Source organism: Syngnathus leptorhynchus, chromosome 5 (assembly GCF_054491065.1).
Source record: "Syngnathus leptorhynchus isolate UIUO chromosome 5, UIUO_Slep, whole genome shotgun sequence".
In the NCBI taxonomy this organism is placed as follows: Eukaryota; Metazoa; Chordata; class Actinopteri; order Syngnathiformes; family Syngnathidae; genus Syngnathus; species Syngnathus leptorhynchus.
In genome coordinates, this window is record NC_141199.1 from 17,253,513 (window position 1) to 17,275,034 (window position 21,522).

At 48.9% G+C, this 21,522-nt stretch overlaps 4 protein-coding genes across 6 annotated transcripts; 2 read left to right on the plus strand and 2 right to left on the minus strand.

Annotated features, from left to right (window-relative positions):
• Positions 1–150: 150 nt before the first annotated feature.
• Positions 151–2,240, plus strand: mrpl4 (mitochondrial ribosomal protein L4). The gene is made up of 9 exons (XM_085912943.1): positions 151–334; positions 597–678; positions 745–916; positions 994–1,045; positions 1,132–1,249; positions 1,329–1,435; positions 1,508–1,617; positions 1,794–1,867; positions 2,021–2,240. The coding sequence occupies exons 1-9, from the start codon at positions 284–286 to the stop codon at positions 2,164–2,166; spliced, it is 912 nt and encodes a 303-aa protein (XP_085769069.1). The 5' UTR covers positions 151–283; the 3' UTR covers positions 2,167–2,240.
• Positions 1,059–6,710, minus strand: hyls1 (HYLS1 centriolar and ciliogenesis associated). Of its 2 annotated transcripts, XM_085912942.1 has the most exons (12): positions 6,461–6,710; positions 6,030–6,151; positions 5,726–5,827; positions 5,593–5,660; positions 5,106–5,245; positions 4,974–5,029; positions 3,422–3,555; positions 3,295–3,340; positions 3,141–3,195; positions 2,999–3,080; positions 2,890–2,916; positions 1,102–2,817 (listed from the first exon to the last, which is right to left on the minus strand). In XM_085912942.1, the coding sequence occupies exons 2-12, from the start codon at positions 6,127–6,129 to the stop codon at positions 2,686–2,688; spliced, it is 942 nt and encodes a 313-aa protein (XP_085769068.1). In that variant the 5' UTR covers positions 6,130–6,151; positions 6,461–6,710; the 3' UTR covers positions 1,102–2,685. The 2 variants fall into 2 exon arrangements, with proteins under 2 accessions (XP_085769067.1, XP_085769068.1); XM_085912941.1 differs by lacking the exons at positions 4,974–5,029; positions 5,106–5,245; positions 5,593–5,660; ... (1 more) ...; positions 6,030–6,151; positions 6,461–6,710 and adding an exon at positions 3,689–4,949 and having other exon boundaries at positions 1,059–2,817.
• Positions 6,711–7,479: 769 nt separating this feature from the next.
• On the plus strand, positions 7,480–14,268 carry col9a1a (collagen, type IX, alpha 1a). The gene is made up of 32 exons (XM_085912895.1): positions 7,480–7,545; positions 8,341–8,415; positions 8,936–8,974; positions 9,068–9,130; positions 9,502–9,555; positions 9,662–9,697; positions 9,766–9,789; positions 9,921–9,974; positions 10,051–10,104; positions 10,178–10,210; positions 10,276–10,332; positions 10,414–10,467; positions 10,556–10,609; positions 11,236–11,289; positions 11,358–11,411; positions 11,519–11,572; positions 11,644–11,697; positions 11,856–11,909; positions 11,995–12,048; positions 12,117–12,161; positions 12,229–12,282; positions 12,351–12,404; positions 12,476–12,529; positions 12,602–12,673; positions 12,737–12,772; positions 12,855–12,899; positions 12,965–12,997; positions 13,075–13,221; positions 13,326–13,380; positions 13,448–13,636; positions 13,729–13,806; positions 13,889–14,268. The coding sequence occupies exons 1-32, from the start codon at positions 7,480–7,482 to the stop codon at positions 14,095–14,097; spliced, it is 2,058 nt and encodes a 685-aa protein (XP_085769021.1). The 3' UTR covers positions 14,098–14,268.
• On the minus strand, positions 14,224–21,281 carry nup133 (nucleoporin 133). Of its 2 annotated transcripts, none has more exons than XM_085912894.1 (25): positions 21,020–21,281; positions 20,451–20,566; positions 20,288–20,391; positions 19,987–20,220; positions 19,749–19,919; positions 19,477–19,632; positions 19,246–19,316; positions 19,028–19,175; positions 18,810–18,960; positions 18,581–18,738; positions 18,366–18,457; positions 18,086–18,249; positions 17,896–17,990; positions 17,582–17,806; positions 17,111–17,233; positions 16,920–17,019; positions 16,598–16,849; positions 16,377–16,510; positions 16,153–16,311; positions 15,939–16,074; positions 15,718–15,836; positions 15,538–15,618; positions 15,380–15,444; positions 15,176–15,264; positions 14,224–14,576 (listed from the first exon to the last, which is right to left on the minus strand). In XM_085912894.1, the coding sequence occupies exons 1-25, from the start codon at positions 21,133–21,135 to the stop codon at positions 14,440–14,442; spliced, it is 3,396 nt and encodes a 1,131-aa protein (XP_085769020.1). In that variant the 5' UTR covers positions 21,136–21,281; the 3' UTR covers positions 14,224–14,439. The 2 variants fall into 2 exon arrangements, with proteins under 2 accessions (XP_085769020.1, XP_085769018.1); XM_085912892.1 differs by having other exon boundaries at positions 15,380–15,447.
• Positions 21,282–21,522: the final 241 nt, after the last annotated feature.

Genomic DNA, 21,522 nt, shown 5'->3' on the forward strand with positions numbered 1-21,522 from the left:
GTGTAATTCACAGTAGCGAGACGTGGCTTTTTATATAAAACTTAATTAGATTATCAAATAAATAAATTCCCTCTATTTATTGTTAACAGATACACTTAATTCAGTCAGTTCTCGCGCGATGTCCGTGATGACGTCAATATCAAGCGTCTTGTCAAGTGTGCGACAACAAAGCGCGACGGAGAAGCGGTTGACAAGTTCCACTTGGTCCGACCTCTCCGTGGACGTTCGAAGCCAACCGAGCGAGCAGCGACCCCTCGTTTCTCTCAAACACATACACAACAACATGTTTGTGCGTTTTACTCTACTGGTCTGCGGAAGAGGAGCTGGAAAACGAGTGAGAATCTAATTATTTCTCTCTCTCTCTCTCTCTCTCTCTCTCTCTCTCTCTCTCTCTCTCTCTCTCTCTCTCTGTCTGTCTGTCTGTCTGTCTGTCTGTCTGTCTGTCTGTCTGTCTATCTATCTATCTATCTATCTATCTATCTATCTATCTATCTATCTATCTATCTATCTATCTGCAGTTTTGTTTCATTAATTTCTGTGACCGCATCTTGTTCCTTACTACTGCCTAAAATGAATAACGATGGTGTCGTTCCAAGTGTGCATCGTCGCTGGCTGGTGAAAACACTCTTCCGCCCAACTTGCTGCTGCCCGCCAACATGCGAGATCCGCCGAGAACAAGTATGTGCAAACCCTAATCTGCTCTCAAAATGTATTTCCGTGAGTGAGCGTTATTTTCTGGTTCAGGGCGCCCGCTGCCCCCGCCAGATTCCCCACTGCCGCTCCTGCGGCGTTGTGACGCCGACATTCCCGCTCATCGGAGCGCCGTGCGGCTGTGGGTGGATGCTCTGGAGGGACGGGACATCGACCCACTGGGCCTGGCCGAGGTGCATCCCGATGTCTTCGCCGTCCCCCCCAGGTGAGCCGGGTCGCCGTGTGGTGCAGAAAGACAAAAATGCAACCTTTTTTGACGTCACTGTTTTTGTTGCCGGCAAGACTGGACATTTTGCACAGCGTGGAACTGTGGCAGAGGGACTACAAACGTATCGTAAGCTGCCTGTTCCTGCGTCATTAGTCTCATTCCTGCTTGTTACAACTGCCTGCACTGAACACGTGTGTGCGTGAATACGACAGAGTCATGCCAATACCAAGGTGAGGTCGGAGGTGAGGGGCGGCGGGCGCAAGCCGTGGAAGCAGAAGGGAAGCGGTCGCGCTCGGCACGGCAGCATCCGCTCGCCTCTTTGGAGGGGAGGTGAGCCCGAGTCCGGTGGTCCCCGCCCCTTTTTTTTTTTGTCCTGCCTGGCGGTTCTGATGTGGCGTGATGTCATCAGGGGGCGTGTCCCACGGTCCCCGGGGTCCCAAAAGTTACTACTACATGCTGCCCATGAAGGTGCGAGTGCTGGGGCTCAAAGTGGCCCTGAGTTCCAAGGTGGCCCAGGTAAGACACATTTGGTGGATGACAGCAGATGATCAGAATTCAAGTCTGGTGTCCTTCCATCCGTGCATCCAGGGTTTGCTTCATGTCGTGGACTCCCTTGACATTCCCAGTCCGGACTCACGGGACCTGCTGGACGCCGTCGCACACAAAAACTGGGAGGAGTCGCTGCTCATAGTCGACGTGTACGTTTCCTACTTGAGAACTTTGAGAATCGTGTTTGATGATCTGAAGAAGCGCATAGCTGATCTTCGACCGCAAATCGATCGCAATCATTGAACGGCCGAGACGTTCTTTTGTCATGTTGCTGATGTCGTTCCTGTATGAAATCCTTGTATCGTTCCCACGTGGCTTTCTTTAGAAGTGACAACTTTCCCGACAACATCCTGAAGGCCACGGAAACTCTCAAGACCGTCAACCTCATCCCAGCCCTCGGTGAGTCAGTTTCACGTGTGCCATTGTTCCTGCAAGTGTCACTTGACTTCCGACTCGATCCCGTTCCTGCTTCTGTTCAATCAATTGTCCCGTTGTGCATATATCGACCGGCATCAGGATGATGACGTCGCTTCTGTGTTTGCGCTGACGCAGGTTTAAATGTGCATAGTCTTCTGAAGCACGAAGGTTTGGTGCTCACGTTGGAGACGCTGCGCTTCCTGGAAGAAAAACTGCTTTGGCACGACCAGCGCTACAGACCGCTCTACCCGTTTAAACTGCCCTACTCCGACTTTCCCTGAACTTCCTCGTGCGTCTGTTTTGTGTGTGTGTGTGAAATAAATATGAATGATTATATATATAAAAAAAAAAAAGTTTTATTTCTGGTGGGAGGGAGAAAAAAAAACAAGCTTAAAGCTTGTCCAGCTTTTGGTCATCTCGCATCCTGTTCTTGTTGCTGCTTGTCACTTACGAATGTTATTAAGAGCTTTAAAAAGATCAACTATTTCCTTCCTTCAGCAACAAATCCCCTACTTTGTTCCTTTGTCCTTGTTACTGCTAGCTGAAATGTCACGAAAAAAAAAAAAAATGCGGAAAAAGGCCAAAAATTGAAAACATCATGGAATGGGACTTTTTTTCCGGCGTGTCACAGGAAAAAGCTAAAAGGCCTAAAATTGATGTTTCTTGTCGTTAAGGTCATTTCGGTTCCGTTACCCTGTCCTCGCATGTTCCTGTTCCTGCAAGTTGCCACCTCAGTTCCACTTCCTCTTTTTTTGCGATGGTGCTTGTTGTCCCTTAAAAGAAACAAACTTGCAGGTGCTTCAAAAGCGCCAGGTGAACTTTTGCGGCTGGGGGTGCGCCATGAGGTTGCGGATTTCCCAGCGCAGAGCCGATCGTTTCTTTTCCGTGGGGACCACGTAGCTGTTGGCCGCCAAACACCGGCGAGCTTTGGGCTACGACACAAACCACGCACGCGTCAGGGCTTATCTTCACGGGGGTTTTCAAACGTTGCCGTTTTTACTTACGGGCGGCTGCCGGTATGCGAGTCTCTCCTGCAATCGCACGGAAACAATCGTGAACATTTATTTTTTCTTTTTAAATAATGATGTTGGGGAAAAAAAGAAAAATCCCTACCCTGACTTCCCAGCGGAGTTTCCGGTGATCTTGCTCCCCGGGGAGCTTGAGCTCGTCCCACAGCTGCTTGTACTGGAAATACCTGCGGAGCGACAATAGCGTGAGGAGGTGGTACCGGACTACGAGTACTCCGAGGTCTCACCTGGCCACCGGGTCCTCCTTCTTGATGGTCTGCTGGGTCAGAACCGGTCGGATGACTGGAATGACACGGGGGGGATTTTGTTTTTTGACTAGGGTGCTTCAGATTATGGAGAAGAAAAAAAAAGTCATTTTGAGGTTCTTGCTCATTTTCTTACAGGATTTGGGTTTGGTGCGGAAGTCGCTCTCGCTTCTCGATCGTGTCTGGAACCAAAGGGGAGCATCTTTTAAGAACTTGATTATATCATCAATTAAAAAAATAAAAAATAACCCTAACCCACGTACCGAAGACGTGGTGAAGGACCCAAAGGTGCTGAGGGAGTCTTCCTCCATATGGCCACCGGCCACGCTGGCTTTGTCGTTTTCCGCCTCGTGTAAGCGCAGCTCCGACAGACGACCCGACAGCGAACTGGAGCAATCTGTGGAACGTCAACACGCAATTTGACACAAGCAAAGCACGCCCATCAAATGTCAACGGCTTTCCCCCAAAAGGTCATGACGGTGCCAAATGTCCAAGAGCCCGTGATGACATCATGGTGACGTCACACGTACCCTGGCGTCTGAGCTTTATGTCTGACTCAAAGTTGAGAAGGCCTCCGTCAGAATCGAGGAATTGGACGTTCTGGCTGCTGGGGGTTTTGTCCCGGTCTTCTTCTTGCTCACTGCCCATTGCTTCATCCTCCTCAATCCTGGTGTTACGGTGGAGCTCATGGTGCGACGCGTCGGGTTTCTTCTTAACTTCATGAGGATCATCTCCATCCCTGCTGTGAAGGTCTAGATCAGAGTGAGGCTTCATCTTCTGGTCTTCATGAGGAACGTGGTCGTTTATTGAACCAGAGTGTCTGTCATGCTGAAACTGCTGTCTTCTCCCGTCTTCATGAAGAACGTCTTCACTCCTTGCGTCAAGATGGAGATCACAAAGTGGCTGGTTGTCTTCCTCTAGTTTCTGCTCGTCAGAAGGAGGACAAGAGTTTCTTTTTTCTTTCTTGTCATCTTCATTTTTGGTGTCCGGTTGTTGAGTCTTCTCTGGTTGCTTCTTGTCTTCAGGAGGAGTATCTTGAATGCTGGTCTCAGAATGGAGATCATCATCCCGCTCTGGTTTCTTCCCATCATCTTCACCGCGAGTGTCCGGGAGGAGATCACAAATGTTTTCCTCAGTTTTTGCCCCGAGTCTCTTCTGGTCCTCGCTCCTGGTGTCAGCGTCTAGATCCCAGTGAGACTGCTCATTCTCTGGTTCCTTCCGCTCTTCATGAGGAACGTTGTCTCGGTCATCTTCTAACTCTAGGCTGTCATCATCATCATAAAAGCTGTCCCGTGAGCCGGCGTACTCTTTACTGTCTTTCATCCGGGTATCGTCTCGCCAACTATCCCGTTCTTCTCCTGGTATCAGGGTCCCGTAACCAGACGTCATCATGGAGTTGACGCCGCTGCCGGCGTCTTCCTCACTGCGAGCATCTTTGTCGCTCCCCGTGTCTTCCCCACTGGCGTATCGGTCGCTATCGTCTTCTCCGATTTGGTCTTTCGTCGGACCCTCATCTTCTTCGCTGGCATCTTCTCCAGTCTGGTCCTTTGAACTGTCGTAGTCGTCGGTCCCTCGCTCCTCCTCGCTGGACGGGCTCAGGGAGCTCTCGTCGTGGTCCCGGCACATTCGGTACATTGCGGGGGTGGCCGAGAGGCGGAGGTGGGTGAAGACGGATGTCTGGAGAACTCTTAAGACGCTGCTAAGCTGATTAGCCAAAAGTCAGTCAGCACTGAGGATTGGGGCGCCCCCCACAGGACGCTCGTAAGATTGCACCTCATGGCACTTGACTGTTAGGCAAATGAGCGGAAGAGTTACCAGAATCTTGGCTGTAGATGGATTCATCGCAGACCAGGGATTGTCCTTCACGCTTCCTGCTCGTCAACAAGAGAGAGAAGCTTTCAGACGCGTGCAAACGGGATTGTCGGCGTGATTCCGATTGATACGCACCTCAGCACTTTCCTCTTGATGAAGTGTCTGCAGCGGGTGTCTGGTATCAGCGTGAGAGTGGCGGCGCTGTGGGAACTTTCCAACAAGTCCCCGCGGTGTCCACGCGGGCAGCCATCTTGATTGGAACGCGGGCTCACCACCTAACGGTGTCGCAAGAATCAATACAACAAACTAGAACAATCACACACCGGCAGATTTTTGCCAATTTAACTCGCTACTGCAAAGGTGTCCAAACTCCAGGCTGGGGGCTATTTGAGGCCCGGCATCCATTTTTCAGCGGCCCATGGCATTAACTAAAATGACATTTGACATCAGCCAGGGAGTGTGGTAGGAAAAAAAAAGAAAAAAAAGTTGCTACTACCACGAATGAATTGGTTTAAATTCTATGGAGTGAAATGGGGGGGGGGGGGGGGGGGGGTCAAAGGTTTTGTACTTGAGAAATGAAAACTTGAAACTGATACTTCATGTGCTGAACTTGGATTGTCACCTGTGTGCGACGTTGCTCGTCATGTATCCAAAAACTTCCGGGAGTCTTGCCCACGTCACACGCTCTCACTGGAAGACACGACAAACATTACACGGGCTTGCATACATGTCAAATGTGCAACACACACCTATACCTTTCTCCTTGGTGAAGGCAGGAGGTCCGGGCTCCCCCCTGTTGTAGGCGGCAATGGTGGCCACCTTGGGTGGACCGCCATTTTGAATCAACTGTTCCAGATCTGACAACAAGTTGGACAGTCAATTACCTCTGTGAGATGTTTTCACTTATATTTCGCTTTCATTCACTTCATCACGGGCTGGTAATGTAAGCAAGTTTTACGATCACGCGAGGGCTCGATCATCTCCACTGAAAACTTTAATTCACAGAATTTCTGCGGCTACAGCTCGTGTCGGATGTCACTGGGTGAAAGGTGGAGTCACCTTGCTTGAACTCTCGTAGTCTGTGTTTGGGGACGTCGGTGTATCCCAGAAGCACCAGCTGCTGCTGGATCTCTTCCTCGGAGAAGTCCAGGTTGTCCATGGATGGAATCGTCGCTGGAATTCTGAACAACAATCATATTTTTGAATTGAAGCTTGAATAGATAGAAACATATGAGAGGACATTGCAATATAGTGCTTTACGTTTGTAACGAGATACCAGCAGATATATTATCTATTTGATGGTACAGTTTTTGTTGTTGTTTTGCTTTGTTTTTTGTCGTTTTAGCGTCGCCAGGCTTTCAGACTACTTTGTTTACTTTTACATCACATTCAAAACTAAGTTTACAATACAAAAAAAAAAAAAAAAAGCTTTGCCAGACCTCCGTGACGCTAATCTGTAGCTGTTGAAAGCAAGTTTTTGTTTCACTCACCTCGGCAGCTCGTCCGCGTTCAACAAGCACGGTGAATGCGAGGTGTCGTTTAAAAAAAACAACGCTCTCTTCTGTTATTGAAAAATGAATACGGACGTTTTGTATTTTTGTTCCTCTATAACACGACGTCAACAAACGCTCGTTCCCAGGCGACGGGTCGCGACACGACCGTTAAATCAACGAGCATTTAAAAAGGACGCTTCTTCTTCTTCTACGCTCTTGTTCTATTTCGGTGGTAGTAGGCGAACACACAATTGCTCTACTGCCCTCTTGTGGCTGGACATCTTAGCATGTTGGACTCGTTTTAATACTCTACATTATATTTGATCACGTTATGTATTTCATTACATGTCATTATATGGACTCGTTTTATGACCGTAATGTTTTACTTTATTAATTGGAGTTTTTAATGGATTGATTTGACTTTATTAATTGGAGTACTTGAAAAAAATTCATCAAGTATCACAAGCATTTACGTGATCCTGAAAATGTCAATTTGGTATGCAATGACACTCAAAAATTAGTCTTGTTGAAAATTTAGTATTTATTTTACAATGTACTAAGTAATAAAAAATAAGGCAGACATATAAGTAGATCCACACTTTGGTCTGCCAATTCATAACTTGACTTCGATTTTGTCCAGCTGCTACTACATTGGAACCACATCTACTAGATGGTCTAAAGAATTTGAGTATGCATCTGTGTGTGTGGATGAAGTGCGACCCAGAAATTGTCTTGTGGAAGAACACGTGGAAAAATTTGACATTCAAAACAATTCCAATTCCATTTTGAATTGGAATGAATCAGTTGTGGACCTTCAGGAAAGTATACAGACCATTTTAGGTAGACTCCTTGTCCTCGGCCTCCTCTTCTACACGGGAGCTCCTCCCAGCGTCCCTTCGGGGAGGGAGGCAGGAAAAGGGGGACTGGCAGGCCAACAGGTGGCCTCTTCTTGACTCATCGTGTAAAATCTGGAAAAAAAGGGGACTCGCGGTGCGACGGCCAGTCCCGGGATGACCATGGATTTCTCTGGGAGCTGCCGGCTCCTTCTTCTCCTGCAAGCTCTTCTGGTCGCCTCCGCTCAGGTGATGCAAATTTTCACTACGGCTTGCTGTTTGAATTGTCAGGAAGCTGACGATCGATCACCATTGTTGCTTTTGAGATCAGGTGGAAGTGGAACCTGTTTATTTTGTTCCAAGAAACAAGAGTATGATTGTGATGGTAATAATCCCATCCGAATGACTTGGATTAAATACTGTAAAACGGCTTTCAAGGGATTCTTGGACCTCAGTTTGAGGATTAGAAGCGGAACCGCAAGTGGACTCGACTTGTGCTGATTCTATATTCAATGCTAGTTGTGACCTCCATAAGAATGTTTAGATTTGAGATATTTGACCTTCCTGCATTCATTTTGTTGCGGCATTATGAAATCCATTTCTCGGTGGTGCCGATCACACCTCGCATAATTAGCTATTTCCAATCTCCTCTCAAGGTATCAGAAGGGCAAAGGTCAATTCCTTTTTCAAATACTCAATATTTGGGTTTCAAATCAAACAATGAATATCATAGAACAAATCTGAATTGTTTTTGTTTTGTTTGTCTTCCAAGTGAGCAAAAGTATTGGAACGGACAGACCAGATGAATTTAGTGCATAACATGAATCAATTATTTGGTGGTAGAAGCCAACCACGGTTCTCAAACTGTTCAGTCTCAGTCAGCTCACGTAAAATGTGTGTTTATATGGACACGCACACGCATTCACACGCGGCACGGATCTCTAATCCCACCACACTGACCTCGGATCAGCTGAACAAAAGGGCGTCTGTGTGGAGGTCCAATGGCGACTCTCCAAATAACTTGTTTTTCTTGTTATCCTCCAGAGGGGCCCGGTGGGTCCAAGAGGCCCGCCGGGGCCACCCGGAATTGCCGGCGTGCCCGGCGTGGACGGCATTGACGTGAGTTGTCCTATTTTTGACCTTGATTCTTCTGCTAGGTTCCGCTGAGGAAAGCCAAAGGCAGTGCATGCCAATGAAAAAGCTGCTTGGAACAACATCAAAGCCTCCGAACTTGCTTCCGTTATTTGAAGCAAGTTCAAAATCCCGTTTTTCTCAATGTTTTATTTTTGGGTGGGATTTTAAAGGGGACGTAACCAATTTTTTTTTTTTGTATTTATTCAAATCTTTATCTATTTATGTATATTTCACACATCCTCCCAAACTGTGTTACTAAAAAATGGTTTCAATGTGTTCAAACTAATTTTCACCAGTATGAAAATCAAACTTTACTGTCATGCTACGCTCAATAGTCCATCTGAAACAAAATGGCCGACTTCCAGTCAATGTTCAGGCATGGCTCGTTGAGATTTTTTTGGGTGGGTCTACTCATAAAAGACACACCTATCAACTTTCATGTTTCATCATCAAAGTGGGCCAAATTCTCGATGAAATGACAACCGGACCAATTGATTTTGTTCAGGGCGAGCGAGGGGTGGACTCCAAAATCAACGGCGGCCCAGTGAGTGAGCACACACACACAAACAAAGACGCACACACATAGCTAGGCTTGCTCAGGTGTTGCACTGCTTTTTTTTTTTTTTTTTTTTTGCAGGGGCCTGCTGGGGAAAACGGCAAAGACGGAGTTTCAGGAGCTGCAGGCCTTCCGGGAGCAGATGTAAGCAAACCGATGACAAAACACGAAAAGACGAGATGAGACCATACGGTCGGTCGGTCGCGCGTCCCGTGTAGCTGAATGCTGCTGGTGATGTGAGCACCATTTTTTTTGAAGGCTTCCTGATGGAAACAGGGATCTATTTGTGCAAAATGGCGGCGGGGGGGCTTCGGGTGGGGGATTCGGGGAACGGAGCAGAATGGAACCAGTGTGTCGAGCCGTAATGCGGCTCCGGTGCCTGTGCTTCTGTTACCCGTCTACTCGGTCTTCGATTGCCATATAAAGCAAGGAGGAGGAGGAAGTTGGGCATATGTGTGCCGCCGCCCCCCCTTTTTTTTTGGGGAAAAAAATAATAACACCAGAATCTTGCGCAGGGACCTGTGGGACCTCCCGGAGATCCAGGTCCAACGGGTGTAAAAGGACCCAAAGTGAGTTGATCAAATGTGATCCAATTCAACATGAGAAACATTTTTGTCTTTCACTGGCTGAATATTGAAACATTTCTCAGCGTTTTATGCCTGATCTTGTCTTCAGGGGGATCTCGGACCACCGGGCCCGGTCGGGAAGCCGGTAAGTAAACTCGTTGTTATTTGTGTTTATGACCTTTCTGTTAGTGAAGGATGTGTGGCTTCTTGCAGGGTACTGGACCAGATGGCTTGGATGTGAGTAAAAGCAGAAATAAATCTCTATATACTGGTTCCCTAAAAATAATAATAAAAATAGTAATACATAGTTAAAAATAAAAATGAAAAATAAAACCAATGTTGACATTTATGTTGTACGGATTGATCAGGGAATCCCGGGGACTGACGGGCTCCCAGGAGAAATGGGCAAAGCGGGCCCTCCCGTGAGTACCCAAACGTAACATCCTGACGACCAACTCGAATCGAAACAATAAGAATAAAAGTTGTCTGTCGATACAGGGAGCCAGAGGAAAGAGGGGTCAAGTGGGCGCTACAGGAGCCGTGGGAACCCGGGTAAATTCCACTCAAATACTGCCACGGTTTTTTGTTTGCTGGTCGCCAACGCTTGACAAAATGTTTCTTCCAGGGTCCGCCGGGGGTTTATCAAGGCCAAGAACTGGTGAGTTCTGGACTGACCTTTAGATGCTTAACTAATTGGTAACCTTGCTATTGTCCTTGTTTTAGTGCCCTAGCGCTTGTCCATCTGGACTGTCGGGACACTCTGGACTGCCTGGCATGAAAGTACGTTTATATCCTCGACGCCAAAGAACAAAATCCACATGAATGTTCTTTTTGGTCCAAGTAGTCGTTTCCTGTTTGCAGGGTCACAAGGGTGTGAAGGGGGAGTCCGGAGAGCCCGGCAGACAAGGACACAAGGTGACGGAGCCTTTCTGTAAAGCAAGCTTGCTTTCATGAAAATGAAATTTTCTATAGTACTTTTCTGAATGATCAAAGATGTTTTCAGGGAGAGGAGGGGGAACAAGGACCACATGGAGAAGTTGGATCCCAAGGACTACCGGTAAGAGACCTCCATATCCAGACTGTCTCCCAACTGATCACCAGTCACTTTATAAGTCATTGGGTGAAACAGCGCCCTCTGGTGGACAAACGTGTGCAACACTAAAATGTTTTGGAATCCACCTGCGTCGATAGTGAAAATATTCTTCTTTCTTATTCAAACATTTTTCAATAAAACTAATCAATACATATGAAAATGAACATTTATCGTAGAAGTAAATATTGTGCCTGATGTTTTGATGTCACAATTAGCCGAATTGGAGCAAACAAAATCGAACCATCTTCTTCTTTAAACATAAAAATCAAATAGTGATTAAACAATTATCTTTGATTAACGTGAAGAAATTGACAATAAAGCAGACTTTGACTTATAAATGTTCACTTAGGCTTTAGGTTATGGTTAAAAGATGCTAATTAGGGGTAACGTCCTCGTGAATATAACTTAGCACTAACTGTGGCTCACATAGTTTTACCTAAACTATTTGGCCATAAACTAGTAAAATACAAACATCCAGTTATGAAATAACCAAAGTTTCTTGACTAAGACAATGGTTATGAAAGGTCATGACAACAACCGTTGATTGATTATTTGGCATTAGCTAACACGCGCTAACATGCTATTTCCAGGGCCCAGCTGGAGCCAAGGGCTTGGCAGGAATCATGGGCTCCAAAGGTGAAAGGGTAAGATGCTCAAATTCCATTAGACCTTCAGATTTTGTCCCACTCATGCCCAAGATGTCACCCAACAGGGACCCCGAGGGAATTTGGGGGGTATGGGACCTCAAGGCCGCCAGGGACCTCCGGTGAGTTCCGCTGTTCAAGTTTCTTACAAATGAGTATTTTGGGGAAAAAAAAAGTCTCTGTTCCACAAGCAGTCTAACAATACCCCCCCACACACACACAAAATTAGGGGGACTTTGGCCAAAGAGGAGCCATCGGAGAGACCGGACCCAGGGGGGTGCAGGTTAGATCACTCGCTGAATGTGTGCCTCAACGCTTATGACCACCTCCAACGTGTTCTTGGTGTCTTTGCAGGGTGATCGAGGTCCTTCCGGAATCAGAGGACCACCAGGACCAAAGGGAGAAGCTGTGAGCATTAGCTTCCAACTTAGCATTGAAACTTGAATTGAGGCTAACGAAGCAAAATAGTTATAAAATGCTAACGAGCTGCTAGCTGGATTTTGTTTATCCTTGCCCTCGAGAGGGTTATTGACCGCTAATATCCTGGCAACGTATTGCTCTCGCAGGGCCTTCCGGGTCCGGACGCTCGGGAAGGAATCCCTGGACTTCCCGGTTCAAAGGTGACTCTGATCTTGGTGGTTTTTGTAAGACCCAAAGGGACCTTTGGTTTGCTGTACGGTTGTGATTCTGTGCTTCGATCATCAGGGTCTTCCTGGCAAGGACGGAGCTCCGGGCGATGCTGGACTTCAAGGTCTTCCTGTAAGTGTGACGAGTAGCAACAAAATGACTTGTTGATGAAGCGAATAACTTTGTGCTCTTCATTCTAGGGGGTTCCAGGTTCTTACGGCCAAAAAGGAGTTAGCGGTCCCAAGGTATTAAAACACTATCGGTCACAAAACCATTGATCAAAAATGATCACACCCTTTTATCTTTTTTCAGGGCGGGTCAGGTGATCCGGGCGTTGCGGGACTGATGGGCTCTCCGGGAAACCAAGTATGGAAGTCTGGAAAATGTTCCTGGTGAAGTGGGCTGAACTCTAACTGGATAGGGTTTCATTTCAGGGCGAGCGCGGCGACCAGGGCGAGGTGGGGCCTGTTGGACCCAGAGGAGGACCGGTGAGTGGTCGCCGGCAAATCCGGAGCCAGGTACACTCGATCCCAAATCGGCTAATGCTGTTTGATGTCAGGGTGAACGAGGGGAAAGAGGACCGGGTGGACCGCCGGGCGCACCGGGACCACGGGTGAGACCACACAACATCTGCTAGCCAAAAAAAAAAAAAATCAATTTAACTTTTTGAAACGTGTTGTGACAGGGAGGCAAAGGTGACGTGGGTCTTCCCGGACTCCCTGGACCGGCTGGCTATCCAGGCCAGAAAGGCGACAGGGTAATGAAATACAAAAGAAAGGTCGCTGAGGTCGATGCCAATTTACATTTTTCTCCCTGTCAGGGTTCTGTGGGTCTGGATGGTCCAAAAGGAGAGCAGGTGTGTTTTCTTTTCTCATCCTCCAAAGTCTCGTTGCACAATTTCTTAACGGGATCACAAAAGTGTGTGGCGTCCACTCCAGGGCCCCCCGGGCGCCGAAGGGACGCCGGGATATCGAGGAGACCTGGTGAGTGACTGCCGGGCTATAAATATCTTCGGATCTTCTCCTGCAACTTGTGTCTTGTCTTCCAGGGCGAACTTGGCGAAGCCGGCGAGAAAGGAGCGGTACGTTGGCCCAAAAACATCATTTGGGAGGGGGCGGGGCATTTGTAATATAGATTGGATCTATTTTGTTCGTGCAGATGGGCCCACCAGGCGAGACAGGGAACAAAGGACCAGAGGGCGGGCGAGGGCAGCAGGGCAAAGAGGGAGAACCGGGCCAAGCGGGACCACGTGGCATGCAGGGCGACATGGGTTTGCCGGGGCTGCCTGGTGCGCAGGGACCCGCGGTGAGACCAAAGTTGCACAAAATGGCCGCCGATTTGCCACGGTTGAAAACATCTTCATTCATATTCCACAAAGTCAATAATGAGTTCCGCTTGTGTTGACGCAGGGCAAATCACCGATAGACACGCACATCAAGCAGGTCTGCATGAGAGTCATGCAAGGTGAGGCGTCGTCATTGTGGCGGCTATGATGGCGGCGGTCCTAATTCATAGTGGTCCCGCTTCACAGAGCAGCTGGCCCAGCTGGCGGCCAGCCTGAGCAGACCCGAGTCGGGCATCTCGGGGCTGCCCGGCCCCCCGGGACTGCCCGGCCCCCCGGGGCCCAGCGGTGAAAACGGTTTCCCCGGTCACACCGGATCCCGAGGGCTTCCCGGTCTCAAGGGACCGCCCGGGCTGCTGGGTCGGAAAGGACCCAAAGGTGGGATTTGGGGGCGTGTGACAAAAAACCCCGATTCAAATCGGCGAATCAGAACCAAACAGAATCGTAACGCTGAATATTTTTGTCCGCAGGGGACCAAGGCGACAGGGGGGACCGGGGCTTCACCGCCCGCGGCCTCAAAGGAGTTGCGGGTGCTCCTGGTCTACCAGGTAAACCACCACTAGGAGCAACTGGGCTGGGCGAGCATGTGACGTGGTTTTGAATACGTGACATCCTTCCTTTTGAAAACAGGGCAGCCAGGCCGGTCGGCGTATGGCAGCAACGGGCACGATGGTTCCCGGGGGCCTCGCGGGGCTCCCGGAATTCCTGGCGTTCCCGGCCCCCCTGGACCCTCAGGGGCCACCGGATACTGTGAGCCATCGCAGTGTGTCCTTTCCGCCGTGGCGTCGCCGGTGATGGGGGGCAAAGAATCGGCCCTCAAGGGCCCTACTGACATGTGAGCGGGAAGCGGAGTGCCACCTACAGGCCAGCCGTAGAAAAATGCCAGGAGAGAAAAAAAAAAAGTGGTCTTTTGTGTCCGCTTGTAAATGTGTCAATACGTTCAAGAACTCGTGTTTAATCCCAAGAATGTTTCACTGCTTTTATTTATTCCAGCAATATTCCACCGGAAATAAAAGACATTTTGATAAAACGCTGACAGCTTTTCTTTCCCCTACACAAAAAAGAAAAAAGGTGATTTTTTTTGTTTTTATGTTTTATTTTTTACTATACAAAAAAATTCAGGAACAACCAGAAAGAAAGTGTTCAGTGTGGCCGAACGTCAAGCACTTTCAACTGGGTATTCACATCTGCGCCTGCAGGTAATGTTCGTAATTTGCCCGCAACACAAACTCAAAATACGGTTTGGATCTGAGAGCGCTCAGCTCGTCCAGCTCCAGCAGCTCCTTGACCTCCGGCAAGTACGTCTGCAGCCGGACACCTGCGGCATCGGCAGACGCGTTACGAGACGATACGGGCAACAAGGACAATGATCGTTTTCAGCGACAACAGTTCAACAATCAATAGCGGCAGAAACAAAGATGATCAACAAAGATGTTTTGGCTCGATAAATAAAATTACACATTCGTGCAAACCTTTTTTTTTGTGGGATAAATGCATTATTTTTAATTAATTGATTAATTTGTAATAAAAGGGTAAATTTTGATTCATTTCACTTCTACTAACTTCTAAATTGATTTGTAATATATTTCTGTTTTTTTTAGAATTTTAAAGGCATTTTAAAGATTTTTCTCTATTTAAGCAATTGCATTTTTCTTTTAAATCTTTTTGAAAGCATTTCAATGTACATTTTATTTGTACTTGAAATATGAATATATTAATATATGAAATGTTAGCCTTTTACATTTTGTTGGATTTATTTTGCTAAATATATTTTTTTTTTATTCATAAGCTGATTTTTGTTGTATTGACTAAATGAAGTGATTCTATGAAAATTCTTCATACATTTTAATATCGTTTAAAAAAACGACGCCGTGCACGTGACGCCACCGCCGCTGCCGAAGCAGAGTTGGAACTCACCTTCCTGCGCGAGCATGCCGAGGATCTTGACAAAGACGCTGTCCTTGGCGGCCTCCAGCGGGTCGTCGTTTCCGTCGACAGACGACCAACTGGAGGAGGAACAGAAAGGAGGTCAACGTGAGCCAATCTTCCCGTGGCATTTTCCGTCATTCCAAAATACACGTACTTTTGACAAAAAAAAAAAACGCAAATAAAAGCGCTTACTCGTCTCTCCTGAGAACGGTTCCCAAAATTTGGCACTTGAGCGAGTGGATGTTGATATCGTCTTCCTGCTGAAATGAGGGAAGAAAGAAAACAAAACAAAAACAAGGTCGGCACAAATGCTATCAAAGCATTCCCGTGCGGCGGCGACAGGAAGTCACCTCGTGGATGTACTGGAGGAGATCCAAAGCCTTTTTGAAGTCGTACTCGTTGGCCCTCCGGTTGTCGTCGCAGATGTAAAGCTGGCGGTGGGGGGATTCATTTAGTCAAAAGTAGTGCTTTGCCGCCAGCCGGAACTATGCTGATGCGAGTTTCCATGAGACAAAAAATGAGCGCCTGACCTGAACCAGCTGGTGAGCGCTGAGTAGGGGCATGGTGTCGGGGTTCTGCTGCTTGTCCTCCAGAAGCTGCCTGGGCAGCGTCTCCTGGTGCAGCAGGAAGCGCTCCTGCTCCACAATTTCTGAGGGCCAAACAAAAAATGTGTAGAATTGTACTGATTCTTTCATTTGGCCCGTGAGGACAAACTTCCAGCGTGTGTGTGTTTGTTTTTTGTTTTTTTTACCGTCGACTTGTTTGGCCAGCTTGTCCTCGGGAAGCTGCGACGCCAGCGCGGCTAGTTTGCTGAGCGCTAGCAGAGTCTTCTTCTTGGCAAAGTAGCGCGTCTCCGCGTTGGCCTGCTTGTACAGCGTCTCGTGGGCCTGCGCTCCAAACAACCGGGAAGTCCGTTTTAAAGGAAACGTTCGGAGGAAGGAGACGGCGGCGAGCGAAGGACGTACGGTGTGGTATTGCTGCACGTGGATGTCCAGCAGCCAGCTGAGATGCTGGTGCGCTTGCAGGAACCCGGCCAGCTGCTGGTGCTGAGCGGCCGGCTGCGACAGAAGCTTCCCTCGCTTGCCTTTCTCCATGTACCAGCGGAACAGGAAATCGGCAAAGTTCTGGAAGAGCGCGAGAGTCAAAAGGCCCGCCGGAAGCGGGGATGCCTTGGGAGCGCTCGGTGTACCTGGTCGGCAAATTTGCTCATGTAGTGCTGCAGGCGGTTCTGGTTGTCGGTCAGCTCGCACATTTGGACCAGGATGTCAAAGTCGCAGTATTTCTCAGCCAGCGCCGCCACCCACTGGTACTGACCCAGCTCCACTGAAGCGACACGCAAGTCAGTCACGCAATCTTCTGCCAAGACATTTTTTTTTTCTTTTTCTTTCAAATGAAACGCAGAAGACTCACAAAGCGGCGCCAGGAGCTCGTGTCGCCGCTGACTGTACTCCATTTCCAGGCTGTTGTAGCGCTCCTGCCCCTGCTGCCGCTTCAGGGAGTTGAGCTGGGCCACGTAGCCGCCTAAGTAGAAGTCCAACAGCGCCACCAGCTGCTCGCACAGCACGCCGCGCAGCTCTGAATCGGCGTGGGGGTACATGGAGTGCAGGATGAGCTCATGCTGGCGGGAGATGACCGTGCGGACGCCGCCTGGCCCGCTCAGCGCTATGGGAGGAGGACGAGCAGTGTGAGAAACAGGATCGAGTCCTTTAGCCCGTTGATTTGTCGCTCTCACCCGTCCACGGGATGTACTCGGCGTCTACGTCGGCACCTTCAGACGCTCGGTACATGGACGCTTTGCTCTCTCTGTACTGACCCGCGGCGTGAAGCATATCCTGAAAAAAAAAAAAAGTACAATAAATCTTTGGCGATACGACCATTTTCCCAAATGTGCTTAGAAGCCGGTCATCTCCGATCTGCGCTCACCTTGATGATGACGTTGACGGTCAGAACCACCTCGGCCCATTGCACCGAGTCCACCGGGTTCTCCCTCAAGCTCCTCTCCTCCTCTTCCAGAAGACAATCAAAGATGGTGGAGATTTGCGAAACCTGTGACAGCCTTCCATTAGGTGCGAATCTTATAACGTCGCATCTCGTCATTTTTGTGAAAACCCATGAAATGTTTTTGCTAGACCGACGGACAGGGCGTGAAAACATTGAGAGGTCAACGAGCGTACCTGTTTTCGATTTGTGCGGGGCTAGTTGTTTTAAAAAATAATTTAATATATATTTAAAATAATGTAATCATTCCTATAATATTCATAAGCATTACAAAAAAATGTAATAATCTGCCAAGAATAGAATACAATTTCCAGAACTAAATAATTCAAGAAACAAATCAAACCTAAGTGTAATTTAAAATTCCAAAAGTCCCGAAGAAGCCTGCTCCCGTCTCACCTCTCGAAAAAAGACGTCGGCTCCGGTGAGGCTGGTCGGCACGGTGATGTCGTTCTTGTGCAGCGCCGTGGCGATGGCCCGGTTGACCAGCTCGCCGTGCTTGCTGTGTTGGTTCTTCAGCACCATGGCCGCCTGCAGCTTCTCGGCGTGCTCGCACAGCAGCAGCCGCGTGGCCATGGGGGACGAGCGCACCCGAAAGCGGCCGAGACGCTCCAGGAGACCCACCTGATGGGGGGGTCAAACAAACTTGGCAAGGTTTCAATTACGCTGGCGCTCTCTGTGGACCAACAGAAGCCGAGGTGGTGTTTGTGTACCTGCAGCAGGAAGTCCATGAAACAGTTGTGGGCCTTCATCTTATCTTCTAGCTGATGGAGGATGATGAGGGATGTCAGCGGGAACCCGGCGCTCTCTGAAAGGAGAAGAAATATTTTAGACGCCACCTTGACTTGACTTCCACGTTTAATTGTGAACCTAAGTTGGTGGACGACAAGTTACGGCGCTCACCGTCAGGCACGGACTCAGCCCAGCGGGGGTCTGAGGCCGGGTAATCGTCCAGCAAGTCCAGGTTCATCTGGGTCACCATGGCGTCCAGCTCGCCGCTCTCCACCGCCTCGTCGCCGGTCGGGAAGAGCTCGTTGGTAAGCGCCTGAGCGCCCAGGAGGTCGTTGCTGAGGAAGTAGCAGGAAGAAAAAAGAAATCCAAAACATAACCTCGTGAAAATAAAATTGATACTGAGAGCCAACTGCATTCAATAAGAAGATAGAAATTTCTTGTTTCTGGTTACCGGCAGAACTGCAAGAATGCCGCCTTCAGCCGTTTGGGTTTGTCCTCTTGAGCTACCGTATCAGCTCGGCCGGGCTGCTCCATCATGGACACCTTGAATGGGGAACATCGAGACTCATTTTAAGATCAGCGATTTGTAAGTCAAGGAACTACAAAAATAAAGATGATCTTGTTCAATTGGCTCAGAAAAGCAAGGTTTTGTTTTGTGAGACTAACTTCTGGCGTCGCTGCCGCCAGAGACGAACACAGCGATTCCTCCACGGTCTCGGGCAGGATAGAGGCGCTCTCCCGGGCCACCACGGCAACCAGGCCGCTATTTTGGGAGAAGACGACGGGCAGGTTGGCGCAGCAGCCGCCGCCGCGTATGGCGTCGCCTACGGAGGACAAGCGCTGACGTCACCTCCAAAACATCAGATCGAATCAGCAACCCCGTTGAGGAACCCACCGGAGTCGTTGAAAGGGATCTTCTCGTCGGGGGGGCCCGCCCTGCCGCTTCCCGTGGAGCAGGCGAAGACGAGCTCCTCGTTGTAGAGGAAAGCGGTGGCGCCGATAGAAGGTGGCAACAGGAGTCGTGTGGAGCGCAGCTCAGACTCGCTCTGAGAAAGACGGTAGAGGCAATTTCCACACCGTGTCCATCTCGTGGCAGAAATCACCTGGACTCACCTGGAAAGGTGGATTATAGTTGGTGACTTCCACGGTGAACTGATTGGAGATGGCGGCGCCAAGGTCCTGCAGTGTGACCAGGCAGAAGTAGGCCAGGCAGGGCGTGTCGGACGGGTGCCAGGCGGCGGCCAGGACCACCAGCCCGAGCCTGGGAGAGCGCGAGGCTTCGTTTAATGACGAGACGAGAAATTAAAAAAAAAGACAGACGGCCAACTCACTGGCTGAGCTTCACGTCCAGAAAGGTCACATTGACGCCGTCTCGCATCTCCTCGTAGTTGCCCTCCGAGCCCTGGTGGAGGTAACGAGGCGTTAGACAAACGTCACGGCGAGGAACCGAACGGTACCAATTGGATAACTTTCATCTCTCATATACTAAAATTGAATGAGCTTAGCTTCACAGTTGGCAAAGCTAGCTCACCTGCATCTGACTGATGAAGTGGTCGACTCACCCAAATGGCGTCGGCGATGCTCTCGTTCAGAGCTTGCGGGATGTCCCAGCTGATCGTCTGTTGCTCCCAGCTCTCGTCCACTTCCCATTTGTTGAGGCGGGAGTTGCTCAGCGCGTACAGGCGGCCGCTGGCGCCCACCCACAGCACGCCGTTTAGCTGCAACAATAAAAAAAGCACCATTTGAAGAAAAATTATTTCCCCCCCAAAAAATAATATTTACTTTGCAATTATAATCAATGGCTTCATTGACTTTGAATGATGAAAGCACTCACGGTGTCATTGGACGGCGGCGACAGCATGCCGAACAGGCTGGACACTCGGCGCCCGATGCCCGACAACACGCCTTGGCCCTGTTGCAGAGCTCGGTACTGAAGCCTTCGGGAACCGTCGCACCCGACGCGCAGCATGCGACTCTTAGCCGAGGACACCACAAAGCTTCCGCCCTAGTAGGAGCAAAGAACACGGCGTGGGCAAATGTACGACTCGACTAAAACGACCCTTGTGGCTTACATTGACGGCCACCACAAAGGCGCACGGGTCTCCCAGGTCCAGGTCGGCCTCGGCGTAGTTGCCCTCCTGCGACAGGCTGGGCCACAAGCGAGCCGCGCCCTCGGCCGTCACGGCCAGCACGGATACGGCCTGCACGGGGGCGGCGTCCAACGGGCCGGACGACGTCAAGGCCACGCGCTCGGCCGTGTAGTCGTACTGGCTGGCGGGAAGCTGCAGCTCTTTGCACACGCACGGCTGCAACAGCAAAACGAGGTCAGCGGCCATATTAGAGAGAAGGAAAAAAAAAAAAAAGGAAACATACCTTGGCCACGGCCGTCTGGCAGACCTTCCAGATGATGAGTCTGTCTCCGCAAACCAGCCAGGCCCAGCCGCTTTCGCTCACCTTCACCGAGATCCGCTCCTCGTCTGGAGGACACGGACGTGAATGTTATTACAGAACGGTGGCAAAGAGTCCGCTTATTTACCATTGAGCATGGTCAGTGCCTCCATCACTTTGACAGGAAGCGAAGAGCCGAACGTTTGCACGTCATAGTTGAGGCCGTCGGCGGTGGCATGGCTCTGCTCACGACTGGGGGTTGCTCTGTCCGCCCGCCACACAAGCAAACAGATCAGGTTTTTTAAATCGAGATGAACAAAGTTAAGTTTACAACAACAAAAACTGCTACACCTATGACGTCATACTTTCCAATGATCTTGTGCTAATGACAAGAAGCAGGCGATTACCATTTTAACTGAAGGCTCCTCATTATCAATGAAATGTTTATTCACCTCTTAAGTGGAGACAACATATCATATACTTTTTTTTAATGAATTTTGTTTGTTCGTGCTTATCTGTTTTTGTCAACGCTTAGCAATAAAGTTTGTTGTGATTGAAGTCAGAAGTTTCCAGTTCTTAGTTGATTCAAATGAAAAAAAAAACAACGTATACATTCATGATAATGTTGATGAAATGATAATAGTAAAAGTTGTTTCGAGAGAACGAAGCAAGTGTTGATTAAATTATAATGGTAAAAGTACAGCAAGTGGTCGTTACCTCGCCGACAGCGGTGTCCTCCGCGGGGTGAGCAGCAGGCTGCTGGACGTTCTCCTGGCCGGAGTTCTGTTCTGCTGCCGGCGGGCCGAACTCGGGCCGGTACGCGGAGAAAACATCGGTGCCGCGAGGCTCAATTATCCAAAGAAGAACGTAATGATCCTCTTAACTAATGCAAAAAGCTCCTTCTGCTTTCCCCGCCAGCTTTCTCAACCCAATAGCGCGCGGAAGTCGCTTGGAAATGACGTCATCAACATGCTGCGAAATACTTTCAGGGAGGGAGGGGGGGGGGAGCATATCAGAACATTAAAAAAATGCCAGCAATCAAATCAGTTTGAAATAAAAATCAATATAATTGCCAAGGGAGGAGGAGTTACATAACATAACATCATACCTACTGTTTTATTTGCTATTTAGTAACATTACTCAATATTTATTTTTTTATTTTATTTTATTTTTTTATAATCACTGGAAAACATTTTGTATTTTTTGATGGACTAAAATAA